This window comes from Octopus bimaculoides, chromosome 16 (genome assembly GCF_046866305.1).
Source record: "Octopus bimaculoides isolate indiv1 chromosome 16, ASM4686630v1, whole genome shotgun sequence".
Taxonomy (NCBI): Eukaryota; Metazoa; Mollusca; class Cephalopoda; order Octopoda; family Octopodidae; genus Octopus; species Octopus bimaculoides.
In genome coordinates this window covers 41,279,817-41,302,651 of record NC_142943.1, presented here as the reverse complement: position 1 = coordinate 41,302,651, position 22,835 = coordinate 41,279,817, and the positions used below count along the sequence as shown (strand labels likewise).

General features: G+C 36.9%; 1 protein-coding gene and 1 long non-coding RNA gene across 2 annotated transcripts in view; one reads left to right on the top strand and one right to left on the bottom strand.

The window, feature by feature from the left end:
* The window catches only part of LOC106882585 (unconventional myosin-Ia), a 358,922-nt gene that overhangs the window by 280,553 nt on the left and 55,534 nt on the right, over positions 1 to 22,835 (top strand). Inside the window, exons 7-8 of the mRNA XM_052974157.2 lie at positions 14,350 to 14,396; positions 18,923 to 18,986. Coding sequence (XP_052830117.1) covers positions 14,350 to 14,396; positions 18,923 to 18,986 — 111 coding nt within the window. The remainder of the gene's footprint in view (positions 1 to 14,349; positions 14,397 to 18,922; positions 18,987 to 22,835) is intronic.
* LOC149132373 (uncharacterized) overlaps positions 14,388 to 22,835 on the bottom strand; it is a 120,360-nt gene continuing 111,912 nt past the window's right edge. Inside the window, exon 3 of the long non-coding RNA XR_016244647.1 lies at positions 14,388 to 16,145. This is a non-coding gene — a long non-coding RNA (uncharacterized LOC149132373). The remainder of the gene's footprint in view (positions 16,146 to 22,835) is intronic.

Here is a 22,835-nt window from a genome sequence, read left to right as displayed (position 1 = left end):
TTACAGTTATCACGTAGGCACTTTAAATTTCCGCTAAAACATTTTATTACATTTAAATTTCTATCTTACAATCATCTAAATTAGCATAGAATAATGGTTTCGTATTTTTTTTTTAATATAATTAAGATCTAAACTGTTAATATATGAATGCGAAAGAGATAGTTGAATAACTGTAAACCTACTTTTGGGCCACCCTACACACACACACACACGAACTCACTCTTATTCCTATGCAAGCCACCATCAATATCGTTTTAGATCTGCTTTTACTGTTAGCTAGAAGTAGGACACACCCACTCAGAGTAGCAACTTTCCTATGTTGCTTGGAAGACTACATCTCATGTGTTCTGTTTTGATACAGCTTCTATGGCTGGATGTCCTTCCTCACACCAACCCCACTAATGAGATTACTGAGAGAGTGTTTTATGATGGTTTGATGGCTAGAATAGTTGTGCTATTCACAAGACTAAACTGAAAGCTACGTTCCTACTCTCTAGATGAACCCTTTGTTTATATATATATATATATATATATATGTATATAGATGGACTCTGTGCAGGCTTTACTATTTTCTTGTGACACCAGCATGGGTGAGAAGGATCAAAGGCACGTCACGCTTCTTTCTAGGCAATGGCATATATATATATGTATAGTGGGGAGGTGGGGTGCATGCAAACCTGGAAACTGACTATTAAGGGATAATGATGACGGCACATACATAGGTCTTTTATCTTTTACTTGGACTACAGCCATGCTGGAGCACTGCCTTGAAAGGTTTAGCTGAACAAATAGACCCCAGCATGCACACACACACACACACACGCACGCACACACAACATACACACACACGTACATTCACACATATGTTTGTATGTGCGTTTATACACACCACTTGAAGCACTCATGTATGTGTTTATATTCAGAGCTCGGAACACACACACACACATATATATATATATATATATATATATATATATATATATATATATATATATATATATATATATATACACACACATATATATATATATACATGCACACATATACATACATATCTAAAATATATGCACACATATACATATATATATATACCACTCCACCTGTATGTATATACACATATATACATGCATACATACATACATATATACGTGTGTGTGTGCCACTGCACCTGCGACGGTCTCTCCTGCACACACACACACACACACATACGCACACATAATTTCTAGGGTCTATTATGTATGTAGATTTCTATGCCCATGCAATTGCATGTGTATATTGCTGTGTGCTTAAAGGTGTGTATATACACAGCTAAGTGCACAAATGTGCAGCCAAGTTAATATATTTGTGCGTGTGCATGTGTCTGTATATGTATGTTTGCTTCTGTGTGTGTGTGTCTGTGCAGTAGAGGCAGCCACAGGTGCAGTGGCGTTGTGTGCATTTATGTACCTGTTTGCACATTTACTGCAAGGTGCATTGCTGTGAACTCTTACAATTTTCTTTTTATCTTCAGAAATTTCCAATTTTGTGTGCAGATGTCTAGTTTCACGTCAGTATGTTTGCACATAAATTGCCTAGTGGCACATCTGTGTGCGTTTGCATGTGTGCAGCTGCCTTTTAAATTGTGCCTGGTATGTGTTTGTATATGCATATTTTAAGAATGAGATTTACTATTGCATATATATGTGTGTATGTGTGTGTTTACACACACCACTTGGAGCTCTTTCATATCTATATGTTTATATTCAGAGCTAGCTGCACTAATGCATGTGTGCAGCACAATGCTTATTGATATATCTAATTGTGTTTATGTGCAATTAGATGCACTCTGCATGAATTCTACATATGCACATTTATATATATATATATACGTTTACATATATATGTACACACACATGCATATTGAGAGAAGGGGCAGGGAGTTCATGGGTGTTTGTGTATATGTACGTATATAGAAAGCAATAGATATTGTCTGTGTATGTGTGTATACATATACATATACATATACAAACATATATATATATATATCTATATATATATATACATATACAAACATATATGTATATATATATATATATATATATATATATATATATATATATATATATATCTATATATTACTCACAGGGGGGAGAGAAAGAGTTGTGTGAGTTAGGTGCATTGATTGTAGTATGTGCATATTTAGCGCTAGCTGCACTAATTTTAGTGTATATTCACGCATATATATTTACGTATATATATGTGTATATATATGTGTGTGTGTGTGTGTGTGTGTGTGTACATATATATGTATGTGCGTGCTGTGTTTTGAAGAATAGTTGTTGTTGTTTTTGAATAAATTCTTGCATAGAAGATCATTATGTTAACCCAGCACACAAACTTTTTCCTCAACCTGGTATATATACTGTGTTTGGTGCACTGAGTATGTACAGAACTTGGTGCATTGATGTATGTATAAATGCATAGCCAAGTGCATCAGTGTGAATGTGCATACAGAATTTATGTAGCTGATTGGGTATGAATATGCTAAGCTATATGTGTGCCTGTGTGTGTATACAGAGATTGTTGCACCAGTGGGTGTGTATATTTACAGGTTACTACCTTCGTCCGTGTGCATGTGTGCAGTTGGTGCATTATATGTGTATGTGTGTGTGTATGTATGTATATACAGCATGGGCCAAAAGTTATGTACCAAAACATTTGATATTATTGTAATTATTATTCATGCTGTTCATCATGTATGTGTGTATTATTCATCATTATTTTATTTATTTTAACGCTTGTTTTTGACAATTCCAGAGTGTATTTTAAATTTTAATCTTGCTCTCTCTCTCTCTAATTCTCTCTCACTAACTCTCTGATGCTCAATTTCTCTCCTGTTACCCCCCTTCACTAGCAGTGCCCCTACCCTTTCTCAGCAATAAACCTGTTTAGCTTCAATAATAACAGTCCAACCTACCCATGCTGGCACATCAGAAAGACTGATCCCACCCAACATTGGACCCACCTACTCAACCTGAGTCATTGCCTTTATCACCCTGTCTCTTCCCCCCTCTTCTTCACACAATTCCCTGGCGTTTACTCTTCCACCCCCTCCCCCCATCTGTCTTCATTATTCCCACCCCAACACTACTCCTTCTGTTATTTTCTCCATTAAGATCCTCTCAGAGTTAGTCTGTCCCATCCATCACAGGTGCTCTCCTTCATTCTGCAAACGACCAAGTGACACTGGAAGTGCTGGTTCTACAAAAACTGTCCCTGTCCGGTGGGAGCGGGGAATATATACACCACATAATTCTGCCTTTGTATGGCTTGAGAACGACCTGTGATAAGTTTGTTTTTTGTTTGTTTTTAACACTTTGCAAATGGTTGGCAAATGATTCCAATAATGCCTGTGCACAACTACAGTAGACAGTGGACTCTTTAGCTGTGCTGATGGCAAAGTAAATGCTATAGTGCTGGTGCCATGAAAAATGCCCCCAGTACATTCGGCAAAGTGCTTGGTATTAGGAAAGGCATTCAGCCATAGAAACAATGCTAAAATATGAATCATTGAAGGAAGATATAGCCTTCTGGCCCTTTGAATTCTTATGGATTTTCCAACCCATTTCTTTACTCTCATACTTGCTTCCCAACCTCATGGTCCCAGGTTCAGTCCCACTGAATGACACCTTGGGCAAGTGTCTTCTATAGCCTTGGGCCAACCAAAGCCTTGTGAGTGGATTTAGTAGACAGAAATTGAAAGAAATTGAAAGAAGGCCGTGAGCTGGCAGAGTGGTTAGCACGTCGGGCGAAATGCTTAGCGATATTTCGTCTGCCGCTACGTTCTGAGTTCAAATTCCGCCAAGGTCGACTTTGCCTTTCATCCTTTCGGGGTCGATTAAATAAGTACCAGTTACACACTGGGGTCGATATAATCGACTTAATCCCTTTGTCTGTCCTTGTGTGTCCCCTCTGTGTGTAGCCCCTTGTAGGCAGTAAAGAAATAAGAAATTGAAAGAAGCTTGCCGTGTGCTTGTGTATGTGTGTGTGTCTTTGTGCTTGTCCCCTACCATCACTTGACAACCGATGATGGTGTGCTTACATCCCTATAACATAGTGGTTTGGAAAAAGGGACTGATAGAATAAGAACCAGTACTTAAAAAAAAATTAGTACTGGGGTGGATTCATTCGACTAAAATTCTCCAAGGTAGTGCCCCAGCGTGGCCACAGTCTAATGACTGTAACAAGTAAAAGATAAAAGATGAAACCTATATAGATATGAAAGGAAAACACATGGGTATAACTTGGTAATCACTTATTCCAGTTGTTACATATGTTTCAGTATTCAGCAATGCATTTCGTCACATTACAGATGCAACCTGTAGGAGCAAACATATCAGACAATTGATAAACAAGAGACAAGTAGCAAATAAATCCATGCACACTGGATGCACATGTCAGAGGGGGGTGGGGTGGAGGAGGTAAGTTGGTAGGTTAGCTAACCAGCATAATTGCAGGTTGGACAGGTGTCAGTAAGGGAATTATGGCTGGTTTTACTTGACCGTCTAAGGAGGGGAGGGAGAGCATAGAGATAGCAGCAGGCAATATAAAATGGTACAATAAAGCGTTTTAGGAGCCAACAGTACCATCCCATGACCCGACTGGTACATTGGTCATCAACCTGTTCACTTGCCATATGCATGTGTGCACCCACACATGCATATACCCATGTATGCACAAGTGTATATGTATATGTATATATATGTATATGTATATATATATGTATATGTATAATAATATTAGGGACAAAATTCAAAATTACAGGTAAAATCTCAATTAAAATCAATTTATAAAAAATTAAAATTAAATTGAGCTTTATAGACTATAATATATATGTGTGTGTGCAAATGCAGGTGTATATATATATATATTTTTATGTATATGTATATATATACACACACACACACACACATATATATATATACACCTGCATTTGCACGCACACATATATATGTTCATGCTGATGTGCACCAGGTGCTCACACATCACCAGACATGTGTTTGTGTGTATGTACAAGCACAAACATGCAAGTATAGACACATGAATGTATATACTCTCACACACACACACACACACATACACGTATATACATATAGATAGGTAGGCGTCTGTCGGTCTCGAAAGACCATGGATCTGTGCCTGGAGAATTTTGTGTCAGCTGTTGATGGCGGTGCAGTGTCTGCTGTCGGTGCACAAGCCCACATGGGAGTGGAAGTCTTGCATTCAGAGACTGCATTTGAAGAAGCTCTCTGCCAGCATTACTGACTTTTCCTTTCTTCGATATTTGTATTTCTTGAAGAAATACATGTCTAAACACACACACACGCCTACATATGTATATAGAGAGATGCACATGTGCATACAATCTGCAGAACCAGTTGCAGTGATGTTTATATTTACATGTCATCCGTATAGTTTGCATAATGCGATGACAATCTGCTCCAGGTTTGTTTACTTTAATCAATATAAACACCTCTTCATAGTTGTTGTTGTCGTTTCATCAGAACGTTGTCCTTGCTTTTACTGGCTTCCTTTTATCATCAACCTGTGCAGTTGTTGTTGTTGCAGTATATGCATTGGCTTTACACATCTTTGTATGGATTATATATGTGTGTGTGTGTGTGTGTTGGTACATCCTCATCTCTCTCAATAGACATATATACTTACATATGGTAACAGTTTCCTTTCTATGAGCACATGTTCATGCAGAGGCATATTCGTGTTGGAGAGTCTTTCTACATACACACATAGCATGTGAGTGTACATTGTCAGTGTGTGAATGTGTGTGTATTATAAGCAGAGACAGAAAAATAAGCTCAATTCAGGAGACACTTCCCACCCTCTGCATCGCCCAATATCTGTCTCAATTTTCTCGTTATAAAATATTAAATAAACTTTACTGTTAATTTATATATAGCTTATATCTTTTGACTTCATTATTATTGATAAATATCAAATGATAATGACATAATTAGCTACATTATTTTACATTAACATCATCACCTAGCCTGTTAGCACTAAGAGACCAGAGGAATTACCTTTGAAACATACCTGTGGAGAATGATCTGTGAATTAAATAGCAGATAATCATTTAACCTTTTAGCATTGAATCCAACCATGTCACACCCAAATATTCTTGCTGTTTTAAATTCAAAGTAGCCAGATCCAGTCTCTTACTCCTATCCTACAATGTCATTCTAAAAACAGTCAATATTATTGACCTCTTGAAGATATGAGATAATGCATCATTAATTCAAAACAATGTGAATAAATAAACATTATATGCAGCAGTGTAATCCAAGTGCTAAAGGATTAACAGGTAGGAACTGGTAACAGAGAGATAGCTCTTTCGTTAACTAACATTATTTCTCAGTAAGTAACGTTTACATGGTTTAAAGTACCTTAAATGTGAAGCCCTGTTCTTTTTCTTTCTCTAAATGTTAATTATGAACTCTGACTCATTTATAATAAAAATTGTTTACATTAAAAATCTCAACTGTTTTATATGAACAGCTAAGCCTTAACCCTTTTCTGGTCAAATTGTTCTACTTATTTTATGTTCAAAGAGATCAGATCCAACCTCTCACACCTACCCTACAATAATATTTTTAAAACAAACAATCACATCTTTGAAATCTCAAAGCTACAAGATAATACATGATTAATTTTTAAAAATGTGGATGAATAAGCATTACATTTGATAAATTAATCTGAATGCTCAAGGATTAAGCAAAAATCAGAATGGACAACCAACTTTTCATATCATAAATACATCTATACGTCCTAATCAATGTACTGAGTTCTACATGAAATAATGTTTGTATTGTGTAAAATATACAACAATATACTTTACAACTGTGGGGCAGTGAGCTGGCAGAATTGTTAGCATGTTGGGTGAAATGCTTATCAGCATTTTGTCCATCTTCACATTCTGAGTTCAAACTCCACCAAAGATAGCTTTGCCTTTCATTCTTTCAGGGCTGATAAAATAAGTACTAGGTGAGTGCTGAGGTTGACATAATTAACATACACCTTTCCTCGAAATTGCTGGCCTTGTGCCAAAATTTGAAATCAACCTACCTTACAGCTCTTACATTGCAATGTGCGTCTGTGTGCGTGTGTAATAGGTGCAGGAATGGTTATGTGATTAAGATATTGGTCTCTAAACCTCATAGTTTCAAATTCAATCTCCCTGCTTGGTGTCTAGGGCAAATGTTTCTTAGTATAGCTTTGGGTTGACCTACATCCTGTAAGTGGAATTTGGTAGATGGTAATTGTACGAAAGCCTGTCATGTATATGTGTGTTCATGTTTACAACCAATGCTTAACAACTAGTGCTGATTGTTTTTCCTTTGTGCTCTGTAACTTAGGTTGTAGGGTAGCTGAGCACTGTATGCAATGATTCCATTATTATTATTGAGCTGGCAGAATTGTAACATGCGGTATTTCATCTGTCTTTTAGGTTCTGAGCTCAAATTCCACCAGGGTCAACTTTGCCTTGCCTTTCATCCTTTCGGGGGCGATAAAATGAACATTGGGGTCTATGTAATCAGCTTATCTCCTCCACAGAATTTGCTGGCCCTGTGCCAAAACTTGAAATTCTTTATTATTATTATTATTATCATTTATTATTATTATTATTATTATTATTATTATTATTATTATTATTATTAAGGTAATAAGGTGGCAGAATTGTTAGCAGGCCAGGCAAAATGCTTAATGGCGTTTTGTCTGTCTTTACATTCTGAGTTCAAAACCGCTGAGTCGACTTCTCCTTTCATCATTTTGGAGTCGATAAAATAAGTACCAGTGGAGCACTGGGGTCGTTGTGCCTTGTGCTTATAGTAAAAAGAATTATTGTTGTTGTTGTTAGTGGTAAAACAAATGAGGAAATAAGAACTTGATTTCTAAAAGAAATAGTCCTAACTGAAATAAGTAAAAGAATAAATATATGGTTCATGTTCAGCTGGCTCCAGATCACAATATCTGCAACAGGCCTCTGTCCAAAGTTACAACTCTCCACAGCTTCACTGCTCCACAAGACAAATGTCCAGGACTTAACTTTATAGTACATCCATACTGCAGTTTCTAATACAGTCTGGTGCTTGATTCTATGCTATTTTGGCAACTCTCTTTACCAAAATAGTGCTGAACCTACTGATGTGATCTGTTGAGCCCCATGTGTGAGGCCGAGATGGGATTTTGGTATCTGGTCTCCCTACAATCTTCATACACCCATGTTAGATTTATACCCTTTGAAAATTAGCAATAGAAACTTCTACGAGGCAGGCTGCTTTGTCACAATAATTGTAGATGTTGTGGCTGAAATTCTAGTTGACCTCTCATTCAAAAACTACTTCATCGCTTGATATAGAAATGTGAGATGAAAGCTGAAAGTTTGTGTGTAACTTATGTATGTGTGTATGTATACATAGATATCTTATGAATTGTACACATAAAATTGGTAATGTATATTTAAATATTTTTGTGTCCACTAGACACCAAAATAAGAAATTAGAGAGAGAAACAGAGTCACAAAGATGGACAGACACACAGAAAGATTGTGTGTACTTGTACACATAGCAGAATAGCAGGAACTGTTTGCTGACCTCTTCTATAATGATAGGGTCATATTCTGTCTTATCACCGACACCATACGATCAAACATATTTCTGCTTTGATACAAGAGGCAGGAGAATAGTTTCCCTCTTTTGTTACCATTTTGATAGAATTTCTACTAATATTAATAACATTATGTGGATTGTGTTTCTTTGATTTCTTTGGTATTTGTGTCTGGACCCACCCTGCTCTCACTCTGCTCCCACCCTGTTATATCATCTGAGTCTTTTAATATTCTCAACATGAATAAATATTTTGGTGTGAAAGGAAGTGTAATTTAGTTGGACAACAACAGACAATGTCTATGGTGCTCCAGCATGGTCAGGGTACACACACATATACATGTTTTTAAACATAAAGACCCCATTCAGTCACGAATGACCATTGGATTGCTCCTAGAAAGTTACCCTCCAAGGCACAAATTGGGTCAAGGTTGTTTATAGAAGACCAGCAGTCACGCATACATATCAGCCTCCCCTTTCCACACCACCAATGTTGTCCAAAGGAAAGGCAAGAGCTAATACAGCTTGGAACCAGTGATGTTGCAACTCAGTTCTGCAGCTGAGTGAATTGAAGCAACATGAAATAAAGTGTCTTGCTCAAGAGCACAACACCCAGCCTGGTCCAGGAAGTATATAACTTTATTTTATATACTTTTGACCTAGGTGCCTTATGTTAATACTTCCCCCTCTCCGTTATAAACTGGTCTGCTAGTATAGAAACCCCTCACCTATAGTCGTTTGTCACCAAACCCAAAGAAATGTTATAACTATATCATCCATGTTTACTGTCCATACTGTTTACCCCTTAAAAGTAATGCCCTCTTAAGCTTTGAATCAATAGGTCTGATAAGATGATCCAGAAACAAATACAATCAGTGACAGTTAAAAATCTGCTTAGAATTATTTACTAGTCTGTATGGTCTGGCTAAGTCAAAATGGTTTTTTGTATTCTTCCTTCCTACTTGGAGTGTTTAAATGTAGTTATAAAAATATGTCCTTCTGTTGAAATGTAATTTCAGTAAATTTCTATATCTTTGTACAGCTGAGGATTGCTCTGCATTTTATATTTGATGTAATGTTCACATTGCTTAATTAAATGGAGTCACATGAAACGATCGTACTACATTAACTTTGGATATCCTTGTTGCTTATTTTGATTTTAATCACCTTATTTTGAAATTGTATGGATAATTCCATACTTAATTCTGGTGCCAAAACTTAAGTACCATATTCATTTTGAATCTCTCTCTCTCTCTCTCTCTATATATATATATATATATATATATATATATATATATATATATATCGGAGTAAGCACATGAAATGTGCTACAAGGTGGGAAAAAGAGTACTCAAATACCAGAGGTAGAGTAATGTGCTTTATTTAAAAGCAGCAGAAATATAACAAAAAAAACCGTTACTCTGAGTTTCACGTTCCCGTTCATCGGACGATGAACGGGAACGTGAAACTCAGAGTAACGGTTTTTTTTGTTATATTTCTACTGCTTTTAAATAAAGTATGTATATATATATATATATATATATATACACGACAGGCTTCTTTCAGTTTCCTTCTACCAATCCACTCACAAGGCTTTGGTCAGCCTGAGGCTATAGTAGAAGGCACTTGCTCAAGGTGCCATGCAGTGGGACCGAACCTGGAACCATGTGGTTGGCATGCAAGCTAATTAGTACACAGCCACTCCTGCGACTATTATTATGATTATTATTTTTATTATTATTATTATTATCATTATTATTATTATTGTTTTTTCGTCTGTTCTCTCTGTCAACAATCATCCAAATACCAATTTGAACGTTAAAACTTGTGAAAATATTGGAAGAGCTCTGTTGCTTGTGGTAATTATAGTTTAATTGAACTCAGATACAAATACTATTCCTTTGATGGTCGTCGTGCTAGTAGAATGGAATAACTTTCTCGTTCCATTCTGGATTCAAAATCTTCAGAGATTTCCAGTTGGCAACAGCACATATTTACACATGCAGTGTTAGTTCCCTGGTAGTTTTGCTAAAGTTGTTCTGCTTCTCTTGCGGGGAAATGTTCAAAGAATTTATGAGATGATTGTCGATGTACAACATGTTTCTCTTTAAACAGGTTCTGTTGCTTTCGATAAAGGTTAATGGAGTGGACAGTTGAAGAATTTAGAAGATTGGTAATGTGTTAACATTATTGCCGGAGATAATAACCCCAGGTTCCTTCTAAAGAGGCTGGTTGATCTGATGCCAGTTGTAATGGAATTTAGTGTATCCTGAAAATTTTCTTTCTTTAAATATTAAGAGTGGAAATAATGAATACTTTCACTTCAATCTAAAGATTTTAATCTGAGCAGAGACCAGGAATTTGGGGTGGGGGAAGCTAATTGACTATATCAACCCCAATATTTCAATGGTTCTTTATTATACAAACCCCTAGTATGTAATTGGTATTATAGGTGCAGGCGTGGCTGTGTGGTAAGAAGTTTGCTTCCTTATCACATGGTTCCAGGTTCAGTCCTACTGCATGGCACTTTCTAAAGGCTTGTGAGTGGATTTGGTATGTGGAAACTGAAAGAAGCTCATATAGATACCTATATACATCTATGTGTCTTTCTGCATTTATCCCACCCCATCACTGCTTGACAACCAGTGTTGGTTTATTTATTTCATTGTAACTTAGTAGTGTGTGTGTATGTGTGTGTCTGATGTCTTTGTATATGTGTTTGTCCCCCACCCCCACTTGACAACTGGTTTGTTTATGTCAACATAGCTTAACGGTTCAGCAAAACGATGGGGTGAATTTATCCTTCAAGGCAATGCCCCAGCATGGCCACTGTCCAACGAATGAAACAAGTAAAAGATAAAAGATACACACTCACACACACATGAGTTTACTGAAAATACAAGCTTGTTTGTTTATCTTACATTTTGGAATGTGTGTGTGTGTGTGTGGATGTAATTCATGTGTGCTTCTGGTTTTGTATATCAATGGATATTGGTTTGCAAACTGTAACTGTAATCATTTGCAAATGTGGTCCCTTGAGATATTTGTTCTGCATCAATTTACAGATTCTCTCTTCTACCAACTTGCTACAAACTGTATTATTGCATAAGCGCAGGCATAGCTGTGCAGGCGTGGCTGTGTGGTAAGAAGTTTGCTTCTCAACCACATGGTTCTAGGTTCAGTCCCACTGCATCGCACCTTAGGCATGTATCTTCTACAATAGTCTCAGGTTGACCAAAGCCTTGTGAGTAGACTTGGTAGATGGAAAATATAAGACGACCATCATGTGTGTGTGTGTGTTTGTGTTTACATCCCCTCATCTTAACAGTTTGGCAAAAGGGACATACAGAATAAGTACTGGACTTAAAATGGTAAGTACTAGGGTCAATTCTTCAAGGCTGTGCCCCAGCATGGCTGCAGTCTAATGTCTGAAACAAGGAAACGATAAAAGGTATACACAATAGACCCCACTTTATAAATCCATCTTGGGACTGCCTATTTTGGATTTATTAAATGAGGGATTTTTTTAACAGAAGGAACAAAATTCGTCAATTGATTAAACATGTGTATTTATTAAAATACAAACCTACGCAAATACATGAATAAAAACATTGTAAACAATGTCACTGAATGAAAAATTTGTCGAGTGTTGTTTGCTCTGCTGGACACTTTGTTCGCAACTCTGCATTGATTTTTTCCTTTAGAGTTCTAAAAAGATTCCTGTCACTGAAATCAAAACTTTCAAGGCCACTTTCTAACCAAATTAGAGAGTGTCTCATTTCAGCTGGTGTTGCAGACTCTGGAACTCTTTCATCAACATCAACATCGGAATCACCAGCTTCATCTCCTTTGGATTCCTTCTCAGATTACCGAATGTCATGAATGATCACGTCTAGTTTGTTTTCTTCAGTGATGATCTCTGGGGCAACAACAGCACCATCATCTATGGACAACCAGTTCTTGAATTTCTTTTTAGTCGATCCAGTTGGCAGTGAAGCCAGGATCAAATCTTTGTTAACATCTATGGCTTCATTTGATTCTTCAGCCGAAACAAAACTTGCTTTGGTCCAACAGTGTTTGATTGCCTGACTAGAGACCTTCTTCCAAGCTTCCATTTGCCCTTAAATACTGACAGGTAAGCTCTAGCAGCCACAACCAACCAACAGTCACATGGTACACACCATCATCCAATGAATGAGAAGGGAATGTAATTTTGACAAGAGGTATCTCGAAGCCTACTTTTTTTGCTTGAATGACAGGGTTGTGCAGTAGACTCCTGCAGCCACTGCCAGTTGCTACATATTTATTGATCTATTTTGCGCTGCTGGAGTGTACCATGTGACAGCTGGCTGGCTGTGGCTGCTGGAGCCTACCCCTCAGTATTTAAAAGTGAAAAAAAAAAGCACTTCATTTATTCACTGTCGCTTGTTGAAATTTTAGCAAGGAGTAGCTACAATTAGATTTATTAAGCGATGGTCTGGATGTATTAGGCAAGAGATTTTATGTATAAAAATTCTGTCCCAATCCATTTTGGATACATTAAGCAGGTGGATTTATCATCAGTGGATTTATAAAGCAGGAGCCACTGTAATATGTATGTGTTTTATGAGGTGGTAGCAAAAAGTTCCAGACTAGTTCTGTAGCACACCAACAGATGGCAGCACATGGTTGAGTGTGCAGTGAAAGCTAGCAGTCATCTTCATGAGGCAGTGTGCCAAGTAACATTGCTGTGCTTACTTCACAAGTTGTAAAATTTGTGTTTTTGTGATCACATGTATGTTGTAGTCTGCAGTTTTGTCATGGACATCACATCGAAGTCTGTCGAGATTTTTATCAGCATGCCACTGATGACCCATCCTTCATGTCAAGGATCACCACCTGCGATGAGTTGGGTCTATGGGTTACAGCCATGAGATGAAGCAGCAGTTGTCACAATGGAAAGGGCCTTCATCTCCACTACTGAAGAAGGCACAACAGAGCTGCTGCTCAATCAAGCATGTTCTTCATTTTTTTCAACATCTGCAGTATTCTGCATTGAGAATTCATCTCCCAGGGCCAGATCATCAATCAAGTGTTCTGCTGCAAAGTTTTGAAGCACTCGAGGGAGGGCATTCGGTGGAAGTGACAGGATCTGTGGAGCACAAAGAATTGGATTCTTCATAGTGACAATGAACCCTGTCACTGAACTCTCTTCACTCATGAGTTTTTTACCAAAATCAACATGGTATCACTTCCACACCCACCCTATTTGCCAGATTAGCACCTGCAGAGTTCCATCTCTTCCCCAAAATAAAAATGCAGCTCAAAGGTCACAGGTGGTCCTCGACTCGCTTACAGGAAATGACTTCCAGGCCAGATTCCAAAAGTGGCAGGAATCCTGGGGCCGGTGTGTTGCTGTGCAAGGTGTCTGTTTTGAAGGAGACCCATGTTAAAACTGAGGTAAATGAGTTAATTTTCATTAAGCATAGCTAGTCCAGGAACTTTTTAATGTATGTATATAATGTCTGTGCATATACTTAATGTATGTAACATGTTTGTGTATATATTATTAGAGCTGTTACTCTGTCAGTGGAATGGGCAAGAAAGGAGCTGGGTGTAATCAAGCGATAAGGTTTACATATTCTTTCACATATTTCTGTGCCAAATATTTCTGGTTTTGTTTCAAGTCCTTCCTTTTTATCTCTTGCAGCTTTTGGTAATGCTAAGACAGCCAGGAATGATAATTCTTCCAGATTTGTAAGTTGGATTATATATACATATAGATATTTAATTTTTTTTTGCTCTCTTTGTTTCTTAAATCAAATTTTATATATTTTATTAACAGTTGTGTTGGTGATGGTGCTGGTGCTGGTGACAATAGCTGTTGTTATGTGGCACGGGCTACTTTTAACTTTTTATCTGTCTGAAGGATATATAATAATATTGTTCAACATTAACAGCTCCTCACAAGAGAACAGTCATTCAAAAGCATGGCATTGCATGCAACACAACACACAGCTACATAGATAAAGTGATATGACAGTATTTATGTAGTACAGAGTAAAAACACTTACACACATACACACATATATGCAGTGTGGAACATAAAACCCCTTATTGGAAAAGTAAGTAAACATTAGGAATAGACATGGTATCTGGTAAAACAATGCTCCAAGTAACATATTCATCTAACTCATGTAGGCATGAAGTATGGACATATAAGGAATCAATAAATATACATAGGACCTTTTATCTGGCCTCAAGAAATCCAAGAATACTATGCAATATCATGCAATATACTGTACCTTGTATTAAGTAAACGATTCCTGTTTCTGAAGTTGGTTAATTTGCATACAGGGTGTTAAAAATAGTTTTGTTCTTTATTTTTTTAAGTGGATTGATAAAGATTAAGCATACTGTTTTAGAACTGTATTAATTTGTACCTGAAACTGTTAAATAAAATCATGTTCTTTACTATTCTTCATTTACTTCTCATCCTATAAACATTATATTGTATAAATTGTGGAATATGATACGTTTTAAGAAATGTCAAACAGATCCTGCTTTAGAAGTGTATTAAACTGAATTTGTTAAATACAATTTAGCTCTTTACTTACCGTAGATTATTTTAATTTTTAAGTATGTATTTAGACTGTCTCCAGAAATAATGGACAATTGAGAAACCTGGGCCGCATCATATCCCGAGCTTGCCAGATAATGGTTGTGGTCCTTACACTTTAGGAAAATGGTTTTATGTTTATACTGGCTGTCCCAAAAGTCCCTGATGTGTTTCAGTTTTTAATAACTTCCTTAATTTTTCAAATAAATGCATGAAATTTTGTTACAATATAAAAGACATAATGAAAATTAATATGCACAAGTAAAGTTTTGCAACACCACAACATCACATATGATAAATGACATCGCTTAAATGACAGCCATTTTCGGCTCTGCATGCCCGTGCTCTTTTCAAGACTTGCACCATAATACCCTCAAGATTTTCAGACCCTACTACTTACTCTGATTTCTCTATTGATGTTCTCCTTCAGTTGCACCAGGGTCTCTGGTTTGTTGATGTAAACCCTCTCTTTCAGTTATCCCCACAAGATAACTAGTCGAGTCCGGGGAACATGAAGGCCAGTTAGCATTGCCATAGCTAGAGATTATTCTCTCTCCAAAGCTCTGCCATAGCAACTGCATTGTTTCTCTTGTGGTATGAGTAGTTGCTTCAACTTGCTGGAACCATGTGGGAGGCCTACTTTGAATGGCTGGGTGCAAAAAGATCTCAATCCTGGTTCTGTAACATTCTCCAGTCTTGTGACAGCATTTCTGTCATCATCCTCAAAGAAATAAGGTCGATAATTTCATCTTCTATCAATCCACACCATACCATGCACCTTACAGGGGGCTGCAGTTCTCATTGGTGCTCTGTTCTTGGGCTCTCAGAACCCCCAAAATGGCATTTTTGTTTGTTGATGAATCCATTCAAATGAAAGCACATAATATCTGAAAAGGGAAGGAAAAGGTTAAATAATTGATTTCCATAACGTCCTTTATATTGTATCAAAATCTCGTGAAATTAAAGAAGTTATTCAAAACTGAAACCCATCAGTGACTTTTGGGACACCCTGTATAACCTTGACAGTGTTGTACAGAAAGTCACAAAGGGCCCCACAGGCCCCATAAAACATAGTTTAGCTATACCTGGGCCTAACAAATGGTACTGAGATAACTAATTATCAACAGTTCGTTTGACATTTTTATTTGACATAGACTAGAAACTAAAGAGCCAAATATATTTTGTTTTTATGACATTGAATGAGGAAGTGATAAGTCCTTGACTTTTGTTCACAGACCTCCACGACTGGGTGGGGGTGGAGACATGGCATAAGTGTTTACAACTGAGTGAACCCTGTTAGTGGCACCCAGGGTTGGTCATGTTGTAGTGTTAAAAGATTAAATCTACCACTGAAAAACAGGAATGGTCCTTCCAGCAATCTTCATTTATTTTTACATGTCTTTCTCAGGTTTGCATTGGTTGTCAATCAAATTTCATGGACACAGTTTGCAGTGACCTGAATCAGTTATTGAATACGTTTGACCTCAGATGACCTGTGGACAAGCTGGCTGCTTAACTTTTTCGATAACAACCTGTCTGAGACTGTTCTGGGTTCTCTGAGACAAACTTTTTGTTTCAAAATTATCTAAATCTCTAATTTCTTGAATGCAGAAGAGAGAGATATACTGTCATGTACATGTGGATGTATATATGCATGTTCCAAACTTGAGCATTTGAGAGACCTTTAATGCACAAATTGGCATATACTGTCAGCTTCCAAATATACCACCTTTCAAATCATGAACAAAAACACTCTATTGTACCTGTATTTTCTAGTATCCAAGTCAAATTTTTCAGAGTGAAACTTACAGCCAAAATGGTAGGTTGACTTACGCAACAAGATGATCTCAGAGGACCAAAAGTTCCATGTGAAATGCAGCAGGATTTGGTAAAATACTGATGTCTGAATGCTAACACTATATCGGTGGTTCTTAATCAGTCATATGAACCAATGGTGGGTCCATACAAGATTTTTGGAGGCTGACTTTAGCTAAATAGTAAATAAAGGATCCACAGTACTATTTCTAAGGGTCCATGAAATGTTTTGATTTAAATGAATGTATTGCAAGAGACAGCTAGGTTTCTTTCTCTAACATTTTACACAGATCAACCTATACAAGTAAATGAGGGGCTAATAAATAGGAATTTTGAAAAAAATATCAATAAAATTTTCCATTTATTGCAGAAAAATACGCTACTGGCCAACCATGAGACTTGAACTCACATCTCTGTGATTATGCGTCAAGTGTTTTACCATTAAACTCAACTGCCCAGCAACGAATTCTTCTGGGCAGTTTAGTTTAATGGTAAAACACTTGACGCGTAATCACAGAGATGTGAGTTCGAGTCTCATAGCTGGCCAGTAGCGTATTTTTCTGCAATAAATGGATAATTTATCCTGATCACGCTATTTATAGCATTATCATGCGTTTGAGAAATAAATTTATTTCTGTTCTTACAATACATCTCAACGCTTCTAAAAAAGAACAAACTTTGTTTGGTTACTTCCAATAAAATTAGATTTTAAACATCAAGTGGCTATGAGAATCGTCCAGAATAAAATAGTCAAGGGAGTTCATAGATAAAAAAAAATTGTTGAGGACCACTGTGGTGCATGATTACACTGTATGCTGTGTCGACTTGTATACTGGAAAATATGATATTAACAGAGACTTTAAAGTTCTTGCTGGAACCACTCTCTGCAACTACTTATGTCCTTTACACTAACCCTGTGGTTCTCAACCAGGGTCCATATGAGATTTGGGGGGATTCACAACAGTATTTTAAGGGCCCCTGAAACAGTTTTGTTTTAGATGTATGTATTGTTATGTATTGCAAGAAACAGCTGGGTTTCTTTCTCTAACATTTTACATAGTTCAACCTACACAAGTTAATGTGTAAAAAGCAAAATAGGGATTTTGAAAGAAGTTTCTATAAAACTAGTTTTTAAATATCAAATGGCTTTAGTGGTCCACCAGAATAAAAGTGTAACTAATGGGGTCCACAGATAAAATAAAACGGTTGAGAGCCCCTACATTAAAAGTAACTATAACACTGTAACAAAATTTTTATTATTTTTTCTCTTTGGCCAGTAAGTATTATTTCCTATTTGCTTCCGTCAAGAAATCAAAGGAAATCACTACTATTCCCTTCAAACTTTGCTTTTGTGGCTGGACATCAATGTTTTAAAACTGATCTATTTTCCATTACATTTCAGAAAGATTCAGTATTGAGTTGCTGAAGCAGAAATATCATTATAACAAATATTCTGCTCAATGCCACAGATTTGCTTGACGTTAACCACTTGAGCATGTCCCTTAGTGGCTGACAATATGTGCATCTCTGATCATGAGCAGGAGTAGTGGGGGGGGGGAGTATCGTAGCCATGTGCTGAAAGGGATTCTTTGGGGTTTGAATAAATGTAACAAAAGCAAAGTTTGAAGGAAATATTAGCCATTTTTCTTATTTTCTAAGGGTAAGCAAATAGGAAATAACAGTTGCTACCCAAGCAAAAAAAATCATGTTAAACAGTGAATTATATTTGAGAAGCTATTTACTCCATTGACAATAACATGTCACCTTTATTATATTCCATCAACATGTGGCTGTCTTCTGTGCTTCTGTAAATGTTGTTGGTGTTAATGTTGTTGCTTTTATTTTTCAGGGGAAATATATGGACATAGAATTTGATTTCAAAGGTGACCCAATTGGTGGGGTCATAACAAATTGTAAGAATTTATAGTTTTTTTTTATTATTGATTTTGACTAAATAAAGAGTGACCGTATCTGTACACACACATACACATACACAGATACACACACATAGTATATATGTGTGTGTATATATATATATATATATATATATATGTGTATGTACGGATATACATATAGATAGACTGATAGACATATACACACTCACACATATCCATATATATATATATATATATATATATATATATATATATATATATGTATGTATGTATGTATGTATGTATGTATGTATGTGCACATGTTTGAATATATATACATATATATAAACACACATACACACACACATAAACACACATATACATTTTCCCCCCCACCATATTTTTTCCTTTCTCCATCTGTTTTCTCCCCTCGTTCCTTTCTGTAGAAGAGTATAAACGTCAAAGACTCTTCCATTTCTGCTGAGTGTCAAATATTAATATATCCTGATGTTGTTCCCTTACTTGTCTTTGCCTTCTATATCATTTGAACCATATTCATATATATATATATATAAATATATATATATAGTGAGTTCAAAAAAGAAAAACAACAAAAAAAAACAACAATAAACAACAACGCAAGCACGTGATACAGATATTGTGTTACTGGACGCTCAGGATAGGAAAGAAAAAGAATTTGACGTTTCAAGCGGAGATCTTTGTTGAAAATACAGGAAAGCCCAAAGAAGGGAAAACAGAGGAAGAAAAAAATCACCACCGATATACACGAGGTTACAGTCAATTGAAATAAACGAATAAAATTAACGGACAACAAGAGGATATGCACAAGGAATGTATTATTAGCTTGACACTCAGTAAAAAGAGAGAGAGAGTCTGACATTTCGAGCACAGCTCTTCATTGGAAAGGGGAAAGGGAAAACTCCAAAGATGGAAGAGAAACCAGCAGCAGCACATGTGTGTATGTATATATACACACATACACACACACATATATACACATATACACATACAAACACATGTAGACACACGCACATACACACACACAAAAATAGTACTTGAATATCGAAGGTAGATTAATATGCTTTTTATCAACGCCCAAAAAATTTTCACAAACTGTTACTCAGAGAGTGTATATATATATATATATATATATATGTATATATGTATATACATAAATTCAAAACGTAAAATTAAAACAGAACACAAAGGATTCCGCGGTAGATGTCTTTCAAGCTTTATACCCAAACAGTCGTTGCATCATTATATGGGTATATAATTGATGGACAGGATGGTATAAAGCTATCTTCAGCCGCAAATATATTCTTTCCCAAGCATTATATCACAAAGAAGAAGTCACCAAGAAAAAAGCATTCTCTCTCTTTTGCTTTTTTCTTGGTGACACGTAAAAGCACCCACTACACTCGCTGAGTGGTTGGCGTTAGGAAGGGCATCCAGCTGTAGAAACTCTGCCAAATTAGATTGGAGCCTGGTGTTGCCATCCGGTTTCACCAGTCCTCAGTCAAATCGTCCAACCCATGCTAGCATGGAAAGCGGACGTTAAACGATGATGATGATATATATATATATGCATACACAGGTATGTTGGTGCAAACAGGAAAATTAGAACTGTATATATACATATGATTATATGTATACTTTCATTAAATATTAATAAAAATATGCATAAGGTGCAGGAGTGGTTGTGTGGTAAGAAGCTTTCTTCCCAACCACGTGGTTCTGGGTTCATTTCCACTGTGTGGCACTTTGGGAAAATGTCTTCTATTATGGCCTTGGGCCTGACCAAAGCCTTGTGAATGGATTTGGTAGATGGAAACTGAAAGAAGCTCATTGTGTATATATATATATATATATATATTGATGTGTTTGTGACAGTATTTGTCCCTCCATTGCCACTTGACAACTGTTGTTGGTGTGTTTACGTCGCCATAACTTACGGGTTCAGGAAAAGAGAACGATAGAACGAGTACCAAACTTAAAAAGTAAGTACTGAGGGCGATTCATGCGACTAAAAATTGAAGGCAGTGCCCCAGTCTAATGACTGATACAAGTGAAACATATATATATACACAAACACAAGGGGTGCTGTGAAAAGCCTGTTTGGAGGCCCAACCTTCCAAGTTCTTTTGCAGAACTGAACAAAAACTGAAGGACTGCTGCAATAATTGTGAATCTGCAAGGGGAATATGTAGGATAAAATCATAATTAACTGATCCTCCTGTATTTCCTTTTACCCAAAGCCAGGAATCTTTCAGCAACCCCTCGTGTGCGTAGATATATACATATATATACACACACACACACACACACATATATATACATATACATATATGTATATATATATATATATCTATATATATATCATCATCGTTTAACGTCCGCTTTCCATGCTAACATGGGTTGGACGATTTGACTGAGGACTGGTGAAACCGGATGGCTGCACCAGGCTCCAATCTGATCTGGCAGAGTTTCTACAGCTGGATGCCCTTCCTAACGCCAACCACTCTGAGAGTGTAGTAAGTGCTTTTACGTGCCAGTCAGGCGGTACTGGCAACACCCACGCTCAAAATGGTGTTTTTTACGTGCCGCCTGCACAGGAGCCAGGTGCCTAGTATATATATATATATATACAGAGAGAGAAAGAGAAAGAGAGGAATGTGGCTGACAGAGAAAGACAATGTTTAAGAGAATAGTGGGTTTGGTGAGAGTATATTATTACTAGTGTTTTGGGTGAACTCTCTTGGAAGTGGTCCATCTGTGTCACACTATTCATGGAGTGCTGACTATTGTGGTTAGGAGAGAGAAGCAACTCGGGCATATGCATGGAACAACAGCCAGTATAGTCTCAGTTGAAGAGATGATCTCTGGAGGTGGGAGAGAATGAGTTTGGAATATCTTATTAAAGATAGGTTACAATGATGACAATACTACACAACTTAGATCATATTGAAACACAAGACATGAACTCTACCGCCTGACTACTTCGTTGTATATTAACTTTCACACCTGTAGAAGACCGGTTGACCCCCGAGACTAAATCTACTCTGGACAGATTTATTTATTCAGTATTAAGCTGATGATCAGAGATTTCTCAGCTGTGACCCTCCTGCTTTTAATTCTGACATAATGTATTCAAGACTACATAAGCCAATGTTTTTCCCCTGTGTTTAAACTGACGGTGTGTGTTATCTGAGGGGCATTTAACTATTATTTGTAACACACCGGTTGGGTGATCATTAAAATAAACAAAAACGACAGAGGGGAAATAACTCTCATTAGAAAGTTAAGAGTTATTTCCCTTTAAGATCAAATATTTTTTTTCTTTACACATTTGGGCTTTAGTGACATTCTTTGGCTGGCAGGCATTTAAACTGGAATGGCCACTCCCCTTTGACTTTGAACTTATTCATTTGTTTGTTTCAGCCACTTGATTGCGGTCATGCCGGAGCACCGCCTTTAGTCGAACAAATCGATCCTAGTGCTTATTCTATTGGTTCTTTTGCCAAACCGCTAAGTTACAGGGACATAAACATAACATCGGTTGTCAAGCGATGTTGGAGGTACAAACACAGCCACACTAACGCACACACACATACATGTATATTTATGTATACGACGGGCTTCTTTCAGTTTCCGTCTACCAAATCCACTCACAAGGCTATAGTAGAACTTGCCCAAGGTGCCACACAGTGGAACTGAACCCGGAACCATGCGGTTGGTAAGCAAGCTACTTACACACAGCCACGCCTGCGCCTATGTAAATGAATCATTATCATCAGAGAATAGCTTTGTCTTTCAGCTATTCATTGTCAATTGTTTGAACTAATGTCCCTGCTGTCAAACAAAACA